This window comes from Rhipicephalus sanguineus, chromosome 4 (genome assembly GCF_013339695.2).
Source record: "Rhipicephalus sanguineus isolate Rsan-2018 chromosome 4, BIME_Rsan_1.4, whole genome shotgun sequence".
NCBI classification, from domain to species: Eukaryota; Metazoa; Arthropoda; class Arachnida; order Ixodida; family Ixodidae; genus Rhipicephalus; species Rhipicephalus sanguineus.
The window spans coordinates 34,301,718-34,318,218 of NC_051179.1; the positions used below are offsets into that span (position 1 = coordinate 34,301,718).

A 16,501-nucleotide genomic window follows, 5' to 3' on the forward strand; every position below is an offset into this window, starting at 1 on the left:
GAGCCCACATCCTCGAGTTTAGCATCACGGCACATTTTCAACACTGAGACACCACCTCAGCTGGAACATGTTAAATGTTGGGCTCTTTGATTCTCTAATATACAGCACCACACCTCACCTGCCGCTGAACAAAAACGATCTATATTGCTACCTGTATTAAGCCATTATCTCAAAGCAGAACACAGAGAAATTGGTGCTATTTAAAGTGCTGGAGGAGCTTACCTTTAAAGCGACTGTTCCCAGCTTAAAACATGTGTGCACAAGCCAGCAATTCCATTGCCCATTTCACACAGCAAACTGCGCCGATACACCCATGCCAATCCCTGTCTGTTTATAATTCTCCAAACCACGAAGTAGAGGAGCTGAATGTGATGACCCACATATAGGCAAAGAATAGCACGAAGGAGGAAAAAGCAGGCCGAGCAGCCGGTGATGCCCAGGAAAGAAGAAAGCACAGATAAGCAAAAGGCCAGCCATTATGCGGAGCGAGACAACAGCATGGATCAAAGGTAAACGTCCTGTTACTCTTCATTGCTGTCCTCATTGTTTTGCGTCGCTCGCTATCCTTTGAGACCAATGACCAACTAGTAGCAAAAAACAAGATTCTGCACGAGTGACCCAGCTGTGCTCTAGCCCATCTATCCCACAGCACACGCCAAACCAACCCGGAGTCCACAGCATTTCGATGCAAACCCAACTTAAATCACTTATTACTATTATCTCTGTGCTGTGTTCTGCATGCAAGTGCTAGTGCAACAACGTAGAAATAAATGCCTAGTGAAACACGTGCTGGACACGTAACATCCACAGTCTTGAATAGCATTTACATAGTCTAGCCGGGACTGTTTTAAAGGGACACTAAAGGCAAATAACAATTTATGTCAGAGTGAAAGCCCAATGTATGACAACTTCTAAAACGGCAATATTATCAACAGCAGTGCCCTACTTACCGAGAAATTAAGCTAAATGTATCACATGATGAGCGCCACGAGTGGGACATTTTCGAAGTGATCCCGATGACGTAGGGAAGTCGGCCTACAATAAATCACTCGTAATCAAACTAGCAGCAGTAAAAAAAGAACATTCCGAGCATCAAAAGACGTAATAAAATGCTGTTTGTTCGTTTCCGCATGATTCATGGAAAACAAAACCTCCGTGGCGTTGCCATGGGGAACGGCGCGCGTGGTTCAAACATGGTTCAAAGGTTCCGTTTTCGCCGAGCTGTGCCTCGCCTGTCTCAGTGGTAGTTTCGGGATCGCGTACTGCCGTGCGTGTTTTGCGCGCTCGTGAAAGTCGCTCTGACAGAAAGTTCGACAAAATGCCGCATGCGTGTGATATTGCCGGATGCCCGAATGGTGCACAACGCCAGTGCTGCAGCAAGGAAACCGGTGTGTCTTTTCACTGGGTGCCGCGGAATGAACCCTTACGCTCGATGTGGCTTAGTGTCATGCCATTGCGCCAGTGTGCCAAACAGTGAAAACCTCTGCGTGTGTGCTCGCTGCACTTTCGTACTGAGGATTACGAGACCAACCGCAACTTGGTGACGGCTTTGAATGGGCCCATCCGAGCAAGTCTTTGCCGCAGCGCCGTTGTTGCTACTGTGGGTTCCGCTACTTCCGCTCGGCTGCTACTAGTGTCGGCGGCCGCGCAGTAAAAGCGGGCAATGTTGGGCACGGCAGCAGTGACGTATGAGAGTCGTATTTTCAGGCGGGAGATTTGAAGCGCGCTAACGCGATGCGGACCACTAAAAACGTGATTTTATTTCAAAATAAGCGCTTCCTTGGCACAAAAGCAGCACTACGAGGTTTCTGGACCGCTATTTCAACAATCAACGTCGACTTAATATTTGCCTTTAGTGTCCCTTTAAGGAGTGCAATCTCTATATCAGTATCTTAATGCATCACAATAACAATCAATGAGGCTGCAATTTCTTGCAATTATAGACTGGGCACCAAAACATTTGTGTTCTGTTCCTTTGCGTTGCACGTGTCTCATTCATTCATAGTAGTGCAATTTCTGCAAACCAGAGGACAAAACAGAAGTGTATAGCAATGCTATATCTGTCTAGTCGTTCCAAGAAAAAAAAAAATTCTTTTTGGAAGCACTGAAAATTAGCCTTTTTTTTTCCCTTCAGTAACGAAACAGTTAAAATAGTAGACTTCGCTTTCGAAACGTTTCAGTCATGACAAATAAAAACGTCGTAATTACACATGCAACTGATCCACGAAGTTCTTGCACAGCTGCGCATGAATCTCTAAGCAGATGTGAACACACTGCACTAAAACCTGCATATATTGAACTCGCAAAAAAGCCGCAATTAGTTCGATTATATTGTATAATTCGAGATTAAATTTTTAAACAATTCATAATATTTTCTTTAAAGGGGTACTGACACCTTTTTTCGAAGGCAAGTTTACTGTGCCATACATATCTCCTGTATGCAGAGACGGCTCTGAGCAAGTTTGAAGCTCAGAAAATCCTGATAAGGTATTTTAATTTGATATTAAAGTCAATTTTTCCATGGCGCACCTACTGACATCGACACTAGCTTGACGTCAGGCTACAGTACAAATTCTGGTGACTTCACGCAGCAGTCTGGCTAGTTGTGATGACGTTAGGTACCAAAACTTCCAAGATGGCCGCTTGTGCGTCATCAAAACTTACAAAATGGCCGCTTGTGCGTCACCAACGGAGCCACGTTGTGGAGCGGCCGTGGAAACGTCACTGTATATTGTGCGAGCACGTGACGAGAAGCTCATACCATGTTGTGACGTCAGGGTACAGTAGGAACCGAAACTAGCTTTTAAAAACATACTGTAATTACTTTTTCAGGACGCACTCGCGCTTAGCACTACCTTTTCCAGGCTCTTGAGGGCTTGAACTTTCATTTGACGCAAAAAAAACGACAACTGAAAATATTCGTGTCAGTACCCCTTTAAGAATTTCGGTGCACAAGTTGGCTTCTCATCATTACTTCACAATAATGGGCAATGAAGGTGGCTTCACGGCAATACGCAAAGATTTTTTCCTTCCACAGTTCGTAGTTCAGCGTGAAGGTTATACGCGAGAAAATACGGTATCAATGTAAATGGCGCCTCCACGTTTTCATACACAGCTGTGCTAAAACTCGATGTGTGCTGTAACGCTCTTGTCCGCCTTGGCCCTAATGGCTGCCTTGTTCTTCGATATCGCACTCGGCGCGCTTCTTGAGATGATGTACGCAGCGGCAACGTCAAATTTCTTTTCCCCACGTTTGACTGTTTTGATTATCACCAGCTTTGTGAAAAGCAGCCAGTTATTCCATTTCACGGAGGTCATCGCGTTAACAAAGGGAGAAGAGAACCGCCGTGAACAGCGACTGCGCACGATGGAACGGCGGGCGCGGTGACGAGGAATCATGGGAGAAGGCACGTGATGGGAAGTGGTAGTTTCTACTTGCTACGCGCGGTGTCCACCTATCACACCGCTTGCTCTCCCAAATGCATGCAGGAAAGTCTCCTTCTGTGAGGAAAAGCTTGTGAGGGAGAGCAGAGCTTTTCTGCGGAGAAGAAAACTTCTTGGGGCACTTCGTGCTGTCCAATGTACGAAGTGTTTCTGCTATTACTGCTCGATGTATCTGCAGATTTTCCTATGCATTTTCGTTGAAACATTGTCGTGCCACAAGCAGTTCAATATAGTCAGTTTTGATTGTAGTAGTGAGCTTAACATGCAAGGGTGCCATTACACCGTTAGATATGGTAGGTTTGCATGGAATCTGTTACATTTGCTTTATTTTGCATGTTCCTAAGAGCAAGCTGTGAGATCACAATGAACACAATTGCATTTTGCTGTGCCAGGAATTTTGCTGCAGTTTCATTTCCCCATGAGAGAGCTCAAAAGTGGCAAAAGCTTCGCCTGATGTTATTAAAGGTTGCCACATACTGCATAAAAAGGCCTCTTTACAAGGCCCCAATGCAAGCTTTGATTAATAACAGGAAGCTACAAGGTGTTATTTCGAGAGTGTTACACCAAAAGAATTTTTCAAATTGGTCCATTATTGTGTATCTTAGAAGACCTGCATGCTACCATGCCTCCAGGAAGCAAGCTTCCTTGCCAGAGTAAACACTCTCCTTTTGTTTTGGCTAGCTTTCGCAGAAAGCTGTGTACTATCGGCGTCAAATGAAATCCGAACAGTGGCAAGCCTTCACAATGGTATAGTGCGCCGTCCTGTCATCAACATTGATAGGCGCGTGCATCCGGTTCGGCCGCACTGCGCATATGCGCACCTGCCCATGACAATAACTGGACGGCGCTCGCTATACCATTCCGAAGGCTTGCCATTGTTCGGGTTTCATCTGACGCCGTCAGTACACTCAATCGCTAGAGGCGAGAGAGCACTCTTATGTTGTTGTGCCGAGACCCCGCTTCTTTTATTATTTCCTCCTTATTTTGCACCGCAGCGCTGCTTTAGTTGTGGCATTGCATGCTCCACACTGGATGAAGAACCGAAGTCACATGCCATGGTGAGGTTCATTAAGGTGGGTTCACACGACGGATCGATCCGCCAATGGCCGAGTCACATGACAGCAGGACCACGAGTGGTCCGGCCGCTTGTGGTCGCTTGTGTTGTACACATGCACAGACGAAAATGAGAGGGAGGAGTGTTGAATGTGCTGACAAAGTAGTGAACAGTGTTCCTTTTTCCTGCGGTCTCAGATATGTTAGTCAAACTAAGTGATGCCTGACCATCAGGTTACAAGAGCACAATTTAGAGGTGCAGAAAAGAAATGACGGGTTCCTTGCTCAGCACTGTGCTCAGTGCGGCTGCACTCCAGTGTTTGACCAAACTGTGGTCCTGGCGCAACGTGTGAATTATCAGACAAGAGTGATCATTGAGGCCACGATTATTGCCAAGGGTAACTGTGTTAGCAAGCCCTCGGTTGCCTTGACACCAAAAGAACTGGCATATCTTGATGGTGGTAAACCATGGTACACATCTTTTGACTTGCTTTGCATTGTTTTCTAGTGCTCTTGGTTATCCCACATTTTGTTACGTCTGATAAGTTTTTGCTTAACTTCTTGATGCTTGTTACGCGACGGTTCGCGTGCACTCACGTGAGCAAGTACGCTGACATATATACATCTGCGTTTTTCAATAAATCCACCCTTGGAAGTCAGCGCTTGCTTTGTTCCTTCCTCCATCCTTTCTCCTCTATTGTGAATACTATGAAATCAAGAGTTTGACAGACACCCGTCCAGTCGGGATGAAATGATGAAAGAATGTACACTTACGAAACAAAAGTTTAAAAGAAACGACGCCTCGGTCATTTTTCATTTGGTCGGTGCACCTTCTTTCTTTCGCTAGAATTATTTACGCACCATGCTCATTTGTTTGCAACATCAAAAGCTGTTGAAGAACGCTTTAACCTAAGAAAACGTGTGCTGGTGCACATGCTGAAAAAAGGCCGTGCTAGTATATTGAAAATTTGTGATGTGAAACATGGTAAACCCTCACAGAAACGATTACAGAGACTTGACATACAATGCGTTTCTCTGATATGAGCTTTTTTTTAAGAACATATTTGCTGTATCATAAGCAAACTGATGCCACTTTTCTAAAGCACTTATATGTATATTTTCTTGTACCTTTGCACTAACTGGTGCTGCAGACTGCTTCGTATCGAGGCGTCTACAAGCTACTGACAATATGCCCCTAATTGAGAGCACCTTTCACCCGCAAGTTCCACCACCAATGGGATGGAAAACAAACATCACGATTCAAATGTATGGTTTAACGATCTGAAATTACAGAGATGCCATAAGCAGACAGCTATGGATCAATCCTGACTACATGGATTGCCTTAACGTGGGCTCAAAGTCTGGTAAGGTGTGGCTCTTGCAGTCTGCCCTCGATGGAATGTGGAGGAATCAAACCTGTGAAACGTCGAAGCCAGCGAGCCGCCCAAAAAAACTAATGTGCCAATATGTATCTGAGGACCACACAGAAATGCACATGGCAAAAACAACTGCTGGAATACTACATTCAGACAGGGGGGCCTTACCAAATGCACACAACATTCCTCGTGGGCAGTAAGAAAGCGAAATGCATGTAAGCCAGTGATTTGTGTGCATGACAGGGGGACCTCCCAGAGCACATGTCGTGAATCACTGGCTAGTGTTATCTAGCACTACAGTGCATCCACAGGAGGCAATTACATATGCCTCCTGGGCTTCGAGAGTAGTGCACATGCGAAACTGCAGAAGGATGGCTTGTGCAACGATGGAACCCAGCATTGCGAATCTCCAAGGAGACACGACTGCATGCCACTTTTTCAAGAAAAGTTGCAATACATTTGGCTGCGTGGAAAGCTGTTCCTGTTGTTAAATAGTCGTGCATCATAGCTTTTGCTGCAACGCAAGGCATGTGCTGATGAACATGGTATCCACCCAATTTAATACCCGGATGCTGTTGAAAGTGCTCGCTGAAAATGTTGCATGACAGAATGACATCCCCAACTTCAGGACATTTCAATTCAACGTAGGCTCGCATAGGCATTACAGAAAAATGCAAAAAGTCTTGTTATGCCTGTGTTCAAGCCAAAGATGTTATGCTAGTGGCTCCTACCGCTGTCTGCAATAATGTAGAGAGAGCTGATAAGTGCAGCTGATTGCCGCTCTGTCAGTGAAACTGGTTTGCATCCCCTTGTACAAAGCAAACTTGCAGTTACACATAAGATATGAAGCACAAGAGACTGATGGTACAAAGCAACGTATCAGCTACAGTCGGATACAATCTAAGAACGCAGGTGAGGCCCCACCCGGATGACTTAAGGACAGCAGCTGATTGCCTCCGCAACTCTACAGTCCCACTCATGCACTCAGTGATGTTCTCCAATAGTGGGGTCCCTGACAATGTAGCTTATGATGTCGGTCTAAAATGCGCACACAATGGTGCAGGCTTGAGTGCATCCGCCTGCTAAAAGTTGTACCAAACTATAGTGTGGTGTATCTTTGCTTATGCAGACGCCCCACATATGTACCTGAGTAGGGAACATAAAGTTGGCATGTACTGAAGGTTAGAGGTGTTGTGATGCATGTTACGTCATCGTGCAGTGTAGCATGGTAGTAGAAATTGGTGGCGCAAGATACTGAAATACTGCCGCAGCTCCCGTAGTGATAGATCACCCTTCACGTGAAGTGTCAGGATCAAGAAATATTGAGAATCGCATCAAAGTGTGGACACTTCAATGAAATCGTAGCAGCACCATCAAGAAAGTGACTGTTTTGTTCCTACACCTGTTTTCATCAAATTTCCACCATTTACAAGATCAGGTAAATGAGTAATTTCAGTATACTGCCTCTATTTCTATTGTTGGAGCAAATAACAGGCATAGGTGTCAAAATTTTGCTGTATTGTCACGTAAGCCAAACACTGCATATGATCAAACAATCCGTGAATCTTGTCTGATCTGCAAACTACAAAAACCTTATAAATTGCATTTCATGTTGTGCTGAGTGTCTTTACACAGCTAGGTGTAGCCTCTGCAAAACTCTACAGGGTCCAAAAAACGCAGCGTCTAAGGTTGGCAATAAGGTACTCCCACCAATTTGTGACATCCAATGCTAGCAAAAAATAACCCATGAAACTAAGTTCTCTAGGTATCACAACACAAGCTTACCGTCAACTCAGTGCTTGACAAGAGAAGACATGCATGCATAAAATAAGTAGTCTTAATTGCACCCTCAGCTGCGAAATGTCAACTTACTCGTATTGTGTTCTTTAATGTCTCTGCTTCTTGACGTAGACTCTCCACTTCATTCATTTTGTTAGCTTAGGCTCCTCAACCTGAAAAACAGACATTACATCAGCAATTGCATTTGAAACAATGTCAGTGTAAATTAAAAGAATGGTGGCATATGTAAGCCGCAATTTCCTGTGTGCACTGAAGGGATTGCCAGCGCACCCAAACGAATTGCGGACTAGTTTCATCTGGCACTACGGTACATCCTCGAGAGGAATTGATCACACCCGGGTTGTCAAAAGTAGTGCACCATCCCTACAATGTTAAAAAGAATTTAAAGTATGACTTGCTGTTAAGAAGTTGGTACAAAGGTGTAACAAAGAAATGCCTGGCCACTTGTGTACCTAAACAAACAATTTCGTGACTGATCAAATTAATTATCACTATTTTCGGCACGTCTTCCAAGCTTGGCAGCAACACAAAACATATTTCCGTACGTACAACCTTCAGAACTTTTGAAGTGATCATTTTAGTCACCTAAACTGCCATAAAGAATGTGCATGAACGACGATTACAACGCACAGCACAACACGTAAATAATTTGCGTCATAGGCAGCTAGTTGACATTCGGAAAAGCATCAGCGCCTTCCGAAAGCAAGAGACAAGATGTCCGCGCCCACATTCAGGTTGCAATACACTCCCGGCGGAAACAAGTTTGCACGCCACACACGCAACGCCTTCGCGGTTCCAATGAGCCGGAACAGGCACACGGAGAAGGGGTTGGGTCGTCTTAGAGGCACAAACACTACTGCTGCGTTGCCCCCGGATGTGTGCTGTGCGCCGAGCTCGAGAAGCCTCATGTAGTTCGCCGCCGCACATACGTTTGTAGGTTAGCTTCAATCTGCAAGTTGTCACTAGAGCGATCGTTAGGCCTAGAACTACACGTTAAACTGCAATCGCAAAAGGCGGAGGGTGTGCTAGACTCGTGCAATGTGGACAGGTCAATCACCAGCACTTGCAAACCAAATATGTACTCTAGCCTCGGGCAGATCAGAGAGCAAATAAATGCGCGAACGAAAGACAAGCCGCCGATGGGCACCGGTCCAGTTTAGGGTTATCGAGATCAGCGCATCGGGCGGTTTCCGAATCTATCGAGCAGGTGGTGCTCGCACGAGCTGTTAAAGCGGCCATGCAAAGGCACCTGCGTGCTGAGCGTCAGTGCGCGCGAGCGGGCGTAACCCCTCGCAAGGCGGGACGCCACGTTGTTTTTGCAAACAAGCCAAGTATGTCACACCACTTCGGGCACATCGTGCGGCTATGCACAGATTTCCACGAGCGGAGCCGACACACTGATGCTTTGGCCGAAAGCAAAGTCCAGGATGAAGTGCGGCCACTAGCACGACGTTTGCGATCGCAACGTCCAGCAGATTCGTCAGCGACGAACGAAATTTGAGCCCATCGGAACATAATATCCGCCATTTTACAGCGCTGGGAGGAGCAGCGCTAGCCCTAACTCAGGAATAATTGTCAATGTTTCCGCCGAACTCGCGCCTCGAAAGTAGTTCCAAACGCCCAAGCGAACGCGCGCAATGCTTGATCCGTGCGGCACGGCCGTACACTTGGGACGGAATAAGGCGAAACGTGAAGGAACCATACCTTCCGAGAGTAACTTCCCTCTAATAATAGGCCTAACGCTGAAACAATTCGCCGGGTGTCCCAGGCTTGCCGTGGGGCGAATGGTGTCCCAGCGTGCCGTCACAGCAGTTCGTTGAGCAGCATGGAAGAATGTCCACTACGTAAGTCCAACAAACCTCACAAACCACACTTCAGCATCCACCGCACTTCGATATCCGGCGAGTGCACGAGAAACCTCGAGCGCGTTCGTAAATTTTTTTCCCGACCGCCTTGAGCAGGGTGCGGCTCCCGTGCACAAACCGGCAAAGACCCCGTACTGAATTTAATAGCGAACCGCTCGACGCATGCGCCGAACACAATCCCACAGCGGCTGCGCGGAGGACCACGCACTACTACCGGAAATGACGCACGGATATTACTTTTTCCGGGAAAGCCTTCGGTCCAGGGGCGGGTGACGGCATTTCGCGTTTGCTTGTTTTGTTGCCCCTGTACTTCGCGCGGTTATTTGCTAAATTTCGTGGTATTAGCTGTGAAAGCACGCCCGCTACAATATAATGAATGCTGGAACCAGTGGCATCATCGAACTTATCTGCGCAAGCTACGCAAGCACTGTACATGGACTTGAGTCAGCTTATTCTCATCCTTAAAATACGAGCGAGCAGGTGCGTGTTAATGTAGAATGCTTTATCGGTAATCTAGACTAACTGTGAACGGTCGACTTAATTTGCGAGTGACAACTACTCGGCCCTCAATCGTGACGCCCATTGGAGGAACAGCATTCAAGTTGTTTCACTGCATCACACGACATATATGTGGCAAAGCCCACTTTTGAAATTGCAGGATTGGCGCTTCGCAGATAAAGCACGCGCGCGCAGTTGGTATCTGTAATTGTTCCAGTCTCTCAATTCATTTGCGTTAGCATTAAAGAGCAGAAGGTTGGCGATGGTATAAAATTACGACGCGCTTCGAACACGTTAATGCTCTTTATTTTTTTTTTCTTCACATGAAACCTGTATGGATGAAATTTTTATGTCGGATTTGAATTGTGAATTAAGATCACTTTCCTAGTGCAACGTGCATCTGTCAGATAAGAACACTCCCCCCAGGAAAATTACAAAAAAAAAACACGTTAACTTTCCATTACCAAATTTATACAAATTTAGACCATTTCCCGCCACCTATGGCAACCTACGCAAACTAGCTACCGATCGTTGCCGACGCCGCCGTGAGAGGCCGCCGCTGTCGCGTCAGCCGCGACGCATTGCGGCCTAAATTGTAAATAGCGCAGCCGGCTTTTTTTCCTCCACATGTGCGCAGCCAACTGCGTCTGCTACGCGCCTTGTTTCGCTCTGACCTTGCCGCGCGGTGTTGGCCGACGGAAATCGTCAGATCGCTCGAGTACGCGTTTGATAAAATCCGAGTGGAACCGCATTCGAACAGCTGTTGCGTGCCATGCGGCCGGAAGTGCCCGTGCGACTGCTACTTTTCGCCAAGGCCCGCGAACTGGCCGGCGCCTCTGAGGCTTCGCTCGTCGTGCCAGCCGTGCTTCGAGACGTCGAGGAGCTGAAAAAGGTAATCTTCGACGCCTTCCCAAAGCTTGCGGTGCTGCAGCGGACCGCCGTGATCGCAGTCAACGAGTCGTACGTCGATTCGGGAGTCGAGGTGACGCTGCGACAAGGAGACGAGGTCGCCTTCATACCTCCTATCAGCGGCGGTTGATCCCGCCATCTGAAGCAACCCGTTTGGCCCCGCCTGCTGTGACATGGATTACGTAGAACTGTCGGCGGGCAAGCTAGACGTCGATACGTTGTTGGCCAAGGTCGGATCTCCGGACTGCGGTGCCATTTCGCTTTTCCTCGGCACGACGCGAAACCACTTCGAGGGAAAGCGTGTTTGCAAGCTGAGCTACGAGGCGTACTCTCCCATGGCGAAACGTGAGATGCTCCGCATCTGTGGTTCTGTGCGGAGACAATGGCGCGTCAAGAACGTCGTCCTCATTCATCGCCTGGGCGACGTACCTGTGGGCGAGGCGAGCGTCGTTATCGCCATCTCGTCCGAACACCGTCAGGAGGCTCAAGATGCCGTGAAATACGCCATCGACGAGGTCAAACGACGAGTGCCTGTGTGGAAGAAAGAACACTACGACGATGGTGACCAGGAGTGGAAGGAGAATAAAGAATGTTTCTGGATTGCGCGACGGTGACGCAGCGTTTTTCCGAACGGGAAAAAAAAAAAATAACGGTACTGGACAGCAAAGCCCACGCACTACTGTTGCATCGATCGCGAGTTGCTGAAATGTGTTGGCGCGCTTTTTTTTTTTCGCCTTTGAGAATAATGTGTTGACTCTATGATCTTTTTTTTAGCCTGTTTCAGCTAGTTTCAGCTAGCTGCTTCTAATGATGTTGACAATAAATTTATTTATATGACATCGATGAGATACAACATTTAAGGTTATTCCATCTCTGGCTGTTTCTGCATGGGCAGTGTCTCCTTCCACCGGGTGGAAGGAGACGTTAGGTGGGCCAATAGAGAGTTTTAGCAAGTTACGGAAATACGGTACGCAAATACGCTATAGGACGGTACCGCTCCTCCTTTCCAGGTCGTCGACCTTTTGCCGGGAAGGCACCCCAACACCACAAAAGCTTTTTCAAAATTTACTGTGGGGTTGTCACGGCTTATTGTTGCTCGCCAGCCCACGCATTGTTAATGAGACACCTGTCGTTCGTTTGGGGTACGCATTGTCACTGGAACGGGGAGCGGCAAAAGCACAACCAGCGGGAAAGGAGGAACGCTACCGTACTCTCTTACCGTATTTGCGTACCGTATTTCCGTAACTTGCTAAAACTCTCTAATGCCTCCTTGACTAGATGCCCGCCGCGTGGTCCGGTAACCCGGTTCCGTACCCTCTCCCTCTTTTTTTCTCCGCGGTCAGGCCACGAGCGCCCCCTATAGCGCACGCCTGCAACGGATGCAACGGGTTTTTCTTCCTGCGGCACTTAAAACGCCATTCCTGTGTTAAAAGGGAATATGAACACCTTACTTACTTACTTACTTTTACTTACTTACTAACAAAGGTCACGTGTTGCTGCCTCCGAGATTGCCATCACGCCTGTTACAGTCTCGAAGGTGCAAGCGTATTTCCGCTGCCGCCGGAAGTCGGTCAGGCTACGAGCGCTGCCTCACGGATTTTGTGGTGAACTAAGGGAACCGCCGCCGCAATGGGAAAGCGAGCGACGCGGCGGGCAGCCGGCGGCGCATTTACAAAGGCGAGCGGATAAACCCCCCCACAATGCACCGCGCCACGGCGCTCTCTGGGGCTATGCATTTTGGCCAGCCTGATTGTGTCGGGCGGCTGCCAGTTCCCGTACTTTCGTATCAGAACAGCGACGGCGGTGAGCGCGCTGTACGCCTGTACTGCTGTTGTACTGCTGTGCCAATGCCTCCTTGGCTGTGCAAACACAAGTGCTGGGACGACGCGACCATAGTAAGCGCCCTACGATGAATCGGATACACGCGAGTGCTTCGCGAGACGCTGTGCGCACACTTCTCGCTGCCGAAAGCCGTCTCGTTCAGGACGCATTGAAGCGGACACAGCCTGCAGTGAACAACACGACGGCGGGATGACGGATTTCTTGCGAGTCAGCAACTATATTGCAGATGTGGCGAAGCTAAGGAAATGTGGGCACTGGGACGATGGGATCAAGAAAAGCCCTCTACGATGGATCGCATACGCGCGAAACTGTAGATTCTTCAAGCAACGTTAGTGCGCGCGCCGTTATCGACAATGCCCACATCTACCAAAAGTTGCGTCGATCTGTTTGCAACGACGTAAGTATCGATGTTGACAAAGCCATATGCGGTTAAAACGACGGCATGACGGATTTGTGCAAGCCTTGACGCTGCTCAGAAAGCTGGTTTCGAAGAATGTCATTCCCTACGTCGCGGCCGTCACTTCAGCATTGATTAGCTTCAGCTGATGGCTTAGCACTGGCTTCGAATTATTTTAAGCTACGCACTGTGAATGGGGACATGCGATGCAATAGGAATTCAAGACCTTCGAAACGCCATTGTGCTCCTTAAAACACGCTTTCAGCCGTTCGTATATTTTTGATTTTATATATAAGATGATGCGCGATCATTAAGAGAAAAATACGCTGCCGCCAGGATATCACATATGAAAAAAATAAGGTCAAAACACAAACGAAAATTTTCTGGTGTGCCCTTCAGCCCTGCTCCTGCCGGTTTCTTTTTTTTTTTTTTCTTTCTGCAACCCACCCTCATGCAACAAGCCGTCATGCCTACTTGAAGGCAAGTAAAAAAACCTACCTGGCCACAAGTGCCACATAGTCGTCACATGAAACTGAAGTAAAAATAGGAGTGCATACCATGGAAGTCGCCCACGATCTTGCAAATACACAAACACACCTTGCTTTATTTTTTGCATTACTTAAACCTGCATTTCACCTGCATTGCAGGTGAAATGCCACCTGGAGTATCACAGGGATCATTGCTTGCACCATTCGTCATCCTACCTTATATAAGTGATAGCCATTTTGTATGCATGTGTCTGTTCAAATGAACCTTGCGTATGACTGCATGATTTGTGCATGATTATAATACAAAATCAGACTTCACAATTCAATATTAAACACTTTAGAAACATATAAAATTGAATGCAGCAAATAGCAATAAACTACCTCTAGCGACACAGCATGTGCCAGACAGAAAATACTGCAAAGGCAAGTATATTCCGGAAATTTTAGCACAAGCCTTCACAGGGAGCCTGGCAAATATCTCTTAATGCCAGCGATGTGTATTTTCTGAGAAGCCTTGGAAGCTCTTTTCTTGCACAAGTTGTGTCAAATGCCTACAGACCTCTTCAGCCTATAATCTTGGTGCTTTACCACAAGTACGTAATGCAAAAATCACGGGAAATGTTAAAACTGGCTCAAAGATTTATGAGCTGTGCTATAAAAAAAGAAAGCAATATATTTTTTTTGCTTTTGCAGAAGCATTCTGAACAAGAGTAGACCAGTTGAGGCTGCCACAAGTGTCCTTGAAAATGTAAAAATACTTGCCAGTGGAAGCTGCTTGGGGAATGTGGAGGCCATGCGTTTTATTCAGCTGTACGCATTTCTGCTAAATCTTTTTAATGCTATGAAAATACACAAGGTAACACCTATGATGACACAGCATAACACACCCAGTTTCTTATGTCTTTTGGCGTTGAGGATAAAAGGTAGCTTATTCCTTCATATAAATTTCGCATGTTTACAGTTATGTAAGTGAGAAGCTTGACAACTTCTTGCATGCCAGTTTATATGTCTCTCTACGAGATGTGGACATCCATAAATCCAGAAGCCCGAAATATCACTTTTGACAAATGTGAAGATGTAGAGATGCAGAACTGTGAAATGTTATTTATTCTTAAACGAAGTTCCAATTCAGCGAAGCATTATACGAGTACCAATGTTCATATGGCTCATGACTGGCATGTGGAATGGTCTTTACAAAGGTTCTCCACTGCCAACCAGGGTTGTTGCAAGTGTTGTACTAGGCACGTGTTCCCCTCTCCCCCCAAAAAAACCCCTTTGACAGCACTGCTGCCAGCACCATGGATGAAACAATGCAAGCAACGACTACAGTGCTAAATGCATGAAACACCTCGCCATCAAGGTCGAATCATTGTGCTATGGCCCAAGAGGAGCAAGGTATAGTTGCACAGAGAAGTAGATCGGGCAATTTGTAAAATGCATTGCCACGAGGCCCTCTGAGCACGCAGTCAGTGGATGCTTTATGACTTCTTCGTAGCACTCTTTCCATTATGAGAAAGACATTGATATGCTGCTTTGTTGATGTTATGATTTCTCCTAAGTTACAAAGACTACAGTGACTGCAAGCTGTGCTTAAATAGGGAGGGTAGTGTAAAGCCTGGCGATGCAGCTTTGCACCATTTTTATAGAACTGTCCCTCACTGTGTGGCAAGAGGCATGCTTTGGAGGTAGTAGCATCGACCTACTTTCTAAATTTGAGCAAACACCTTTGTATGCCGCTCAAGGCATGTCAGAAGGTATTGCATGTTCTTGTAGCCTACTTTGGCAGCCTAAGATACACCCCAAATTTGGTAATAAACTGCCATGAAGATTGTATCCTTTTACAAGCGGGGGCTTTTATTTTAGATGTGCAGCAGTAGCGCAGGCATATGTGCCATGAATTGCACATATATTGTGAAATGGCCAGTCATTAATGACCATTTTGTAATTGTCATAATAACACTAGCATTTCTTGTTTTTATTTAAATCTTCCCAGAGAGCAAAAAACTTATTTGTAATGCATACAGCTATTATTTTAGAAGTGGCAAATTGTAGCTTATCGAGCTTAATGGGTCAGCAATGGTAAGCATCATTTCTGCAAAGTTTGAAATTGTGTTCTTGCTGTATTATACTGATGCAATGCTGCAGAAAAGATATATTGCACATGTTGATTGCCAATTACTGTATTCATTCATCACTAGTTTATAAAATCTTCGCATGGGAAGAATGTATTATGTAGCACAGTGTTAATGTGGTGCTACATGGTGTGACAAATGGCCGCTCCTAAATATGAAAAAGGACCTTGAACCATACGAAGGGCCATGCTGTAGTCTTACTAATGGCCAACATAACTGATGAATGTGAACCATAATTAGAGTGGGTGTACCATCAACTCCGAGGTTACTTATACAAAACATTTATGCAAGACACGGTGTGGCAAAGCTAACTTATCGTTAGTGTAGCTTACATATCTTGTTCCTGCACGGTGCAAAAGGCTGCATGTTTTTTTTTTAAGAATTCATAAATTCAAAAACTTGTGAACTGCTTTTTATGAGACATCAGCGTTGGTTAAAAGGGATAGGTTACAAGGAGCACTGCTCATATTGCCTGAAGTACACTAGTTACCCCAATTAGAATAATTTATTTACATGTCTGACAGCTTGTACATGTTAAAAAAATTTTAAACGTTGAGATATTGCCAGCAAATAGCATTTTATTTAAAATATTTCAAATGCATTAAAGCAAAACTGAATTTGTTGCACTTCGCAAAGTACACTCAGCACTCAAAGGGTTCAGGTGTGTCCGACTTTGTGTTCATCTCTGATGACAGAC

The 16,501-nt window shown here is 46.2% G+C and overlaps 3 protein-coding genes across 3 annotated transcripts in view; 2 read left to right on the forward strand and 1 right to left on the reverse strand.

Annotated features, from left to right (window-relative positions):
* Positions 1 to 9,682, reverse strand: part of LOC119389747 (guanine nucleotide-binding protein G(I)/G(S)/G(T) subunit beta-1) — a 42,242-nt gene extending 32,560 nt beyond the window's left edge. Inside the window, exons 1-2 of the mRNA XM_037657126.2 lie at positions 9,378 to 9,682; positions 7,746 to 7,825 (exon numbers count right to left, since the gene is read on the reverse strand). Of these exons, the coding sequence (XP_037513054.1) occupies positions 7,746 to 7,802 (57 nt within the window). The 5' untranslated portion in view covers positions 7,803 to 7,825; positions 9,378 to 9,682. The remainder of the gene's footprint in view (positions 1 to 7,745; positions 7,826 to 9,377) is intronic.
* A 965-nt stretch (positions 9,683 to 10,647) lies between these two features.
* On the forward strand, positions 10,648 to 11,357 carry LOC119389750 (uncharacterized). The gene has a single exon (XM_037657130.2). The coding sequence runs from the start codon at positions 10,809 to 10,811 to the stop codon at positions 11,073 to 11,075; it is 267 nt and encodes an 88-aa protein (XP_037513058.1). The 5' UTR covers positions 10,648 to 10,808; the 3' UTR covers positions 11,076 to 11,357.
* On the forward strand, positions 11,119 to 11,786 carry LOC119389749 (molybdopterin synthase catalytic subunit). Its single transcript, XM_037657129.2, has one exon. The coding sequence runs from the start codon at positions 11,119 to 11,121 to the stop codon at positions 11,557 to 11,559; it is 441 nt and encodes a 146-aa protein (XP_037513057.1). The 3' UTR covers positions 11,560 to 11,786.
* Positions 11,787 to 16,501: the final 4,715 nt, after the last annotated feature.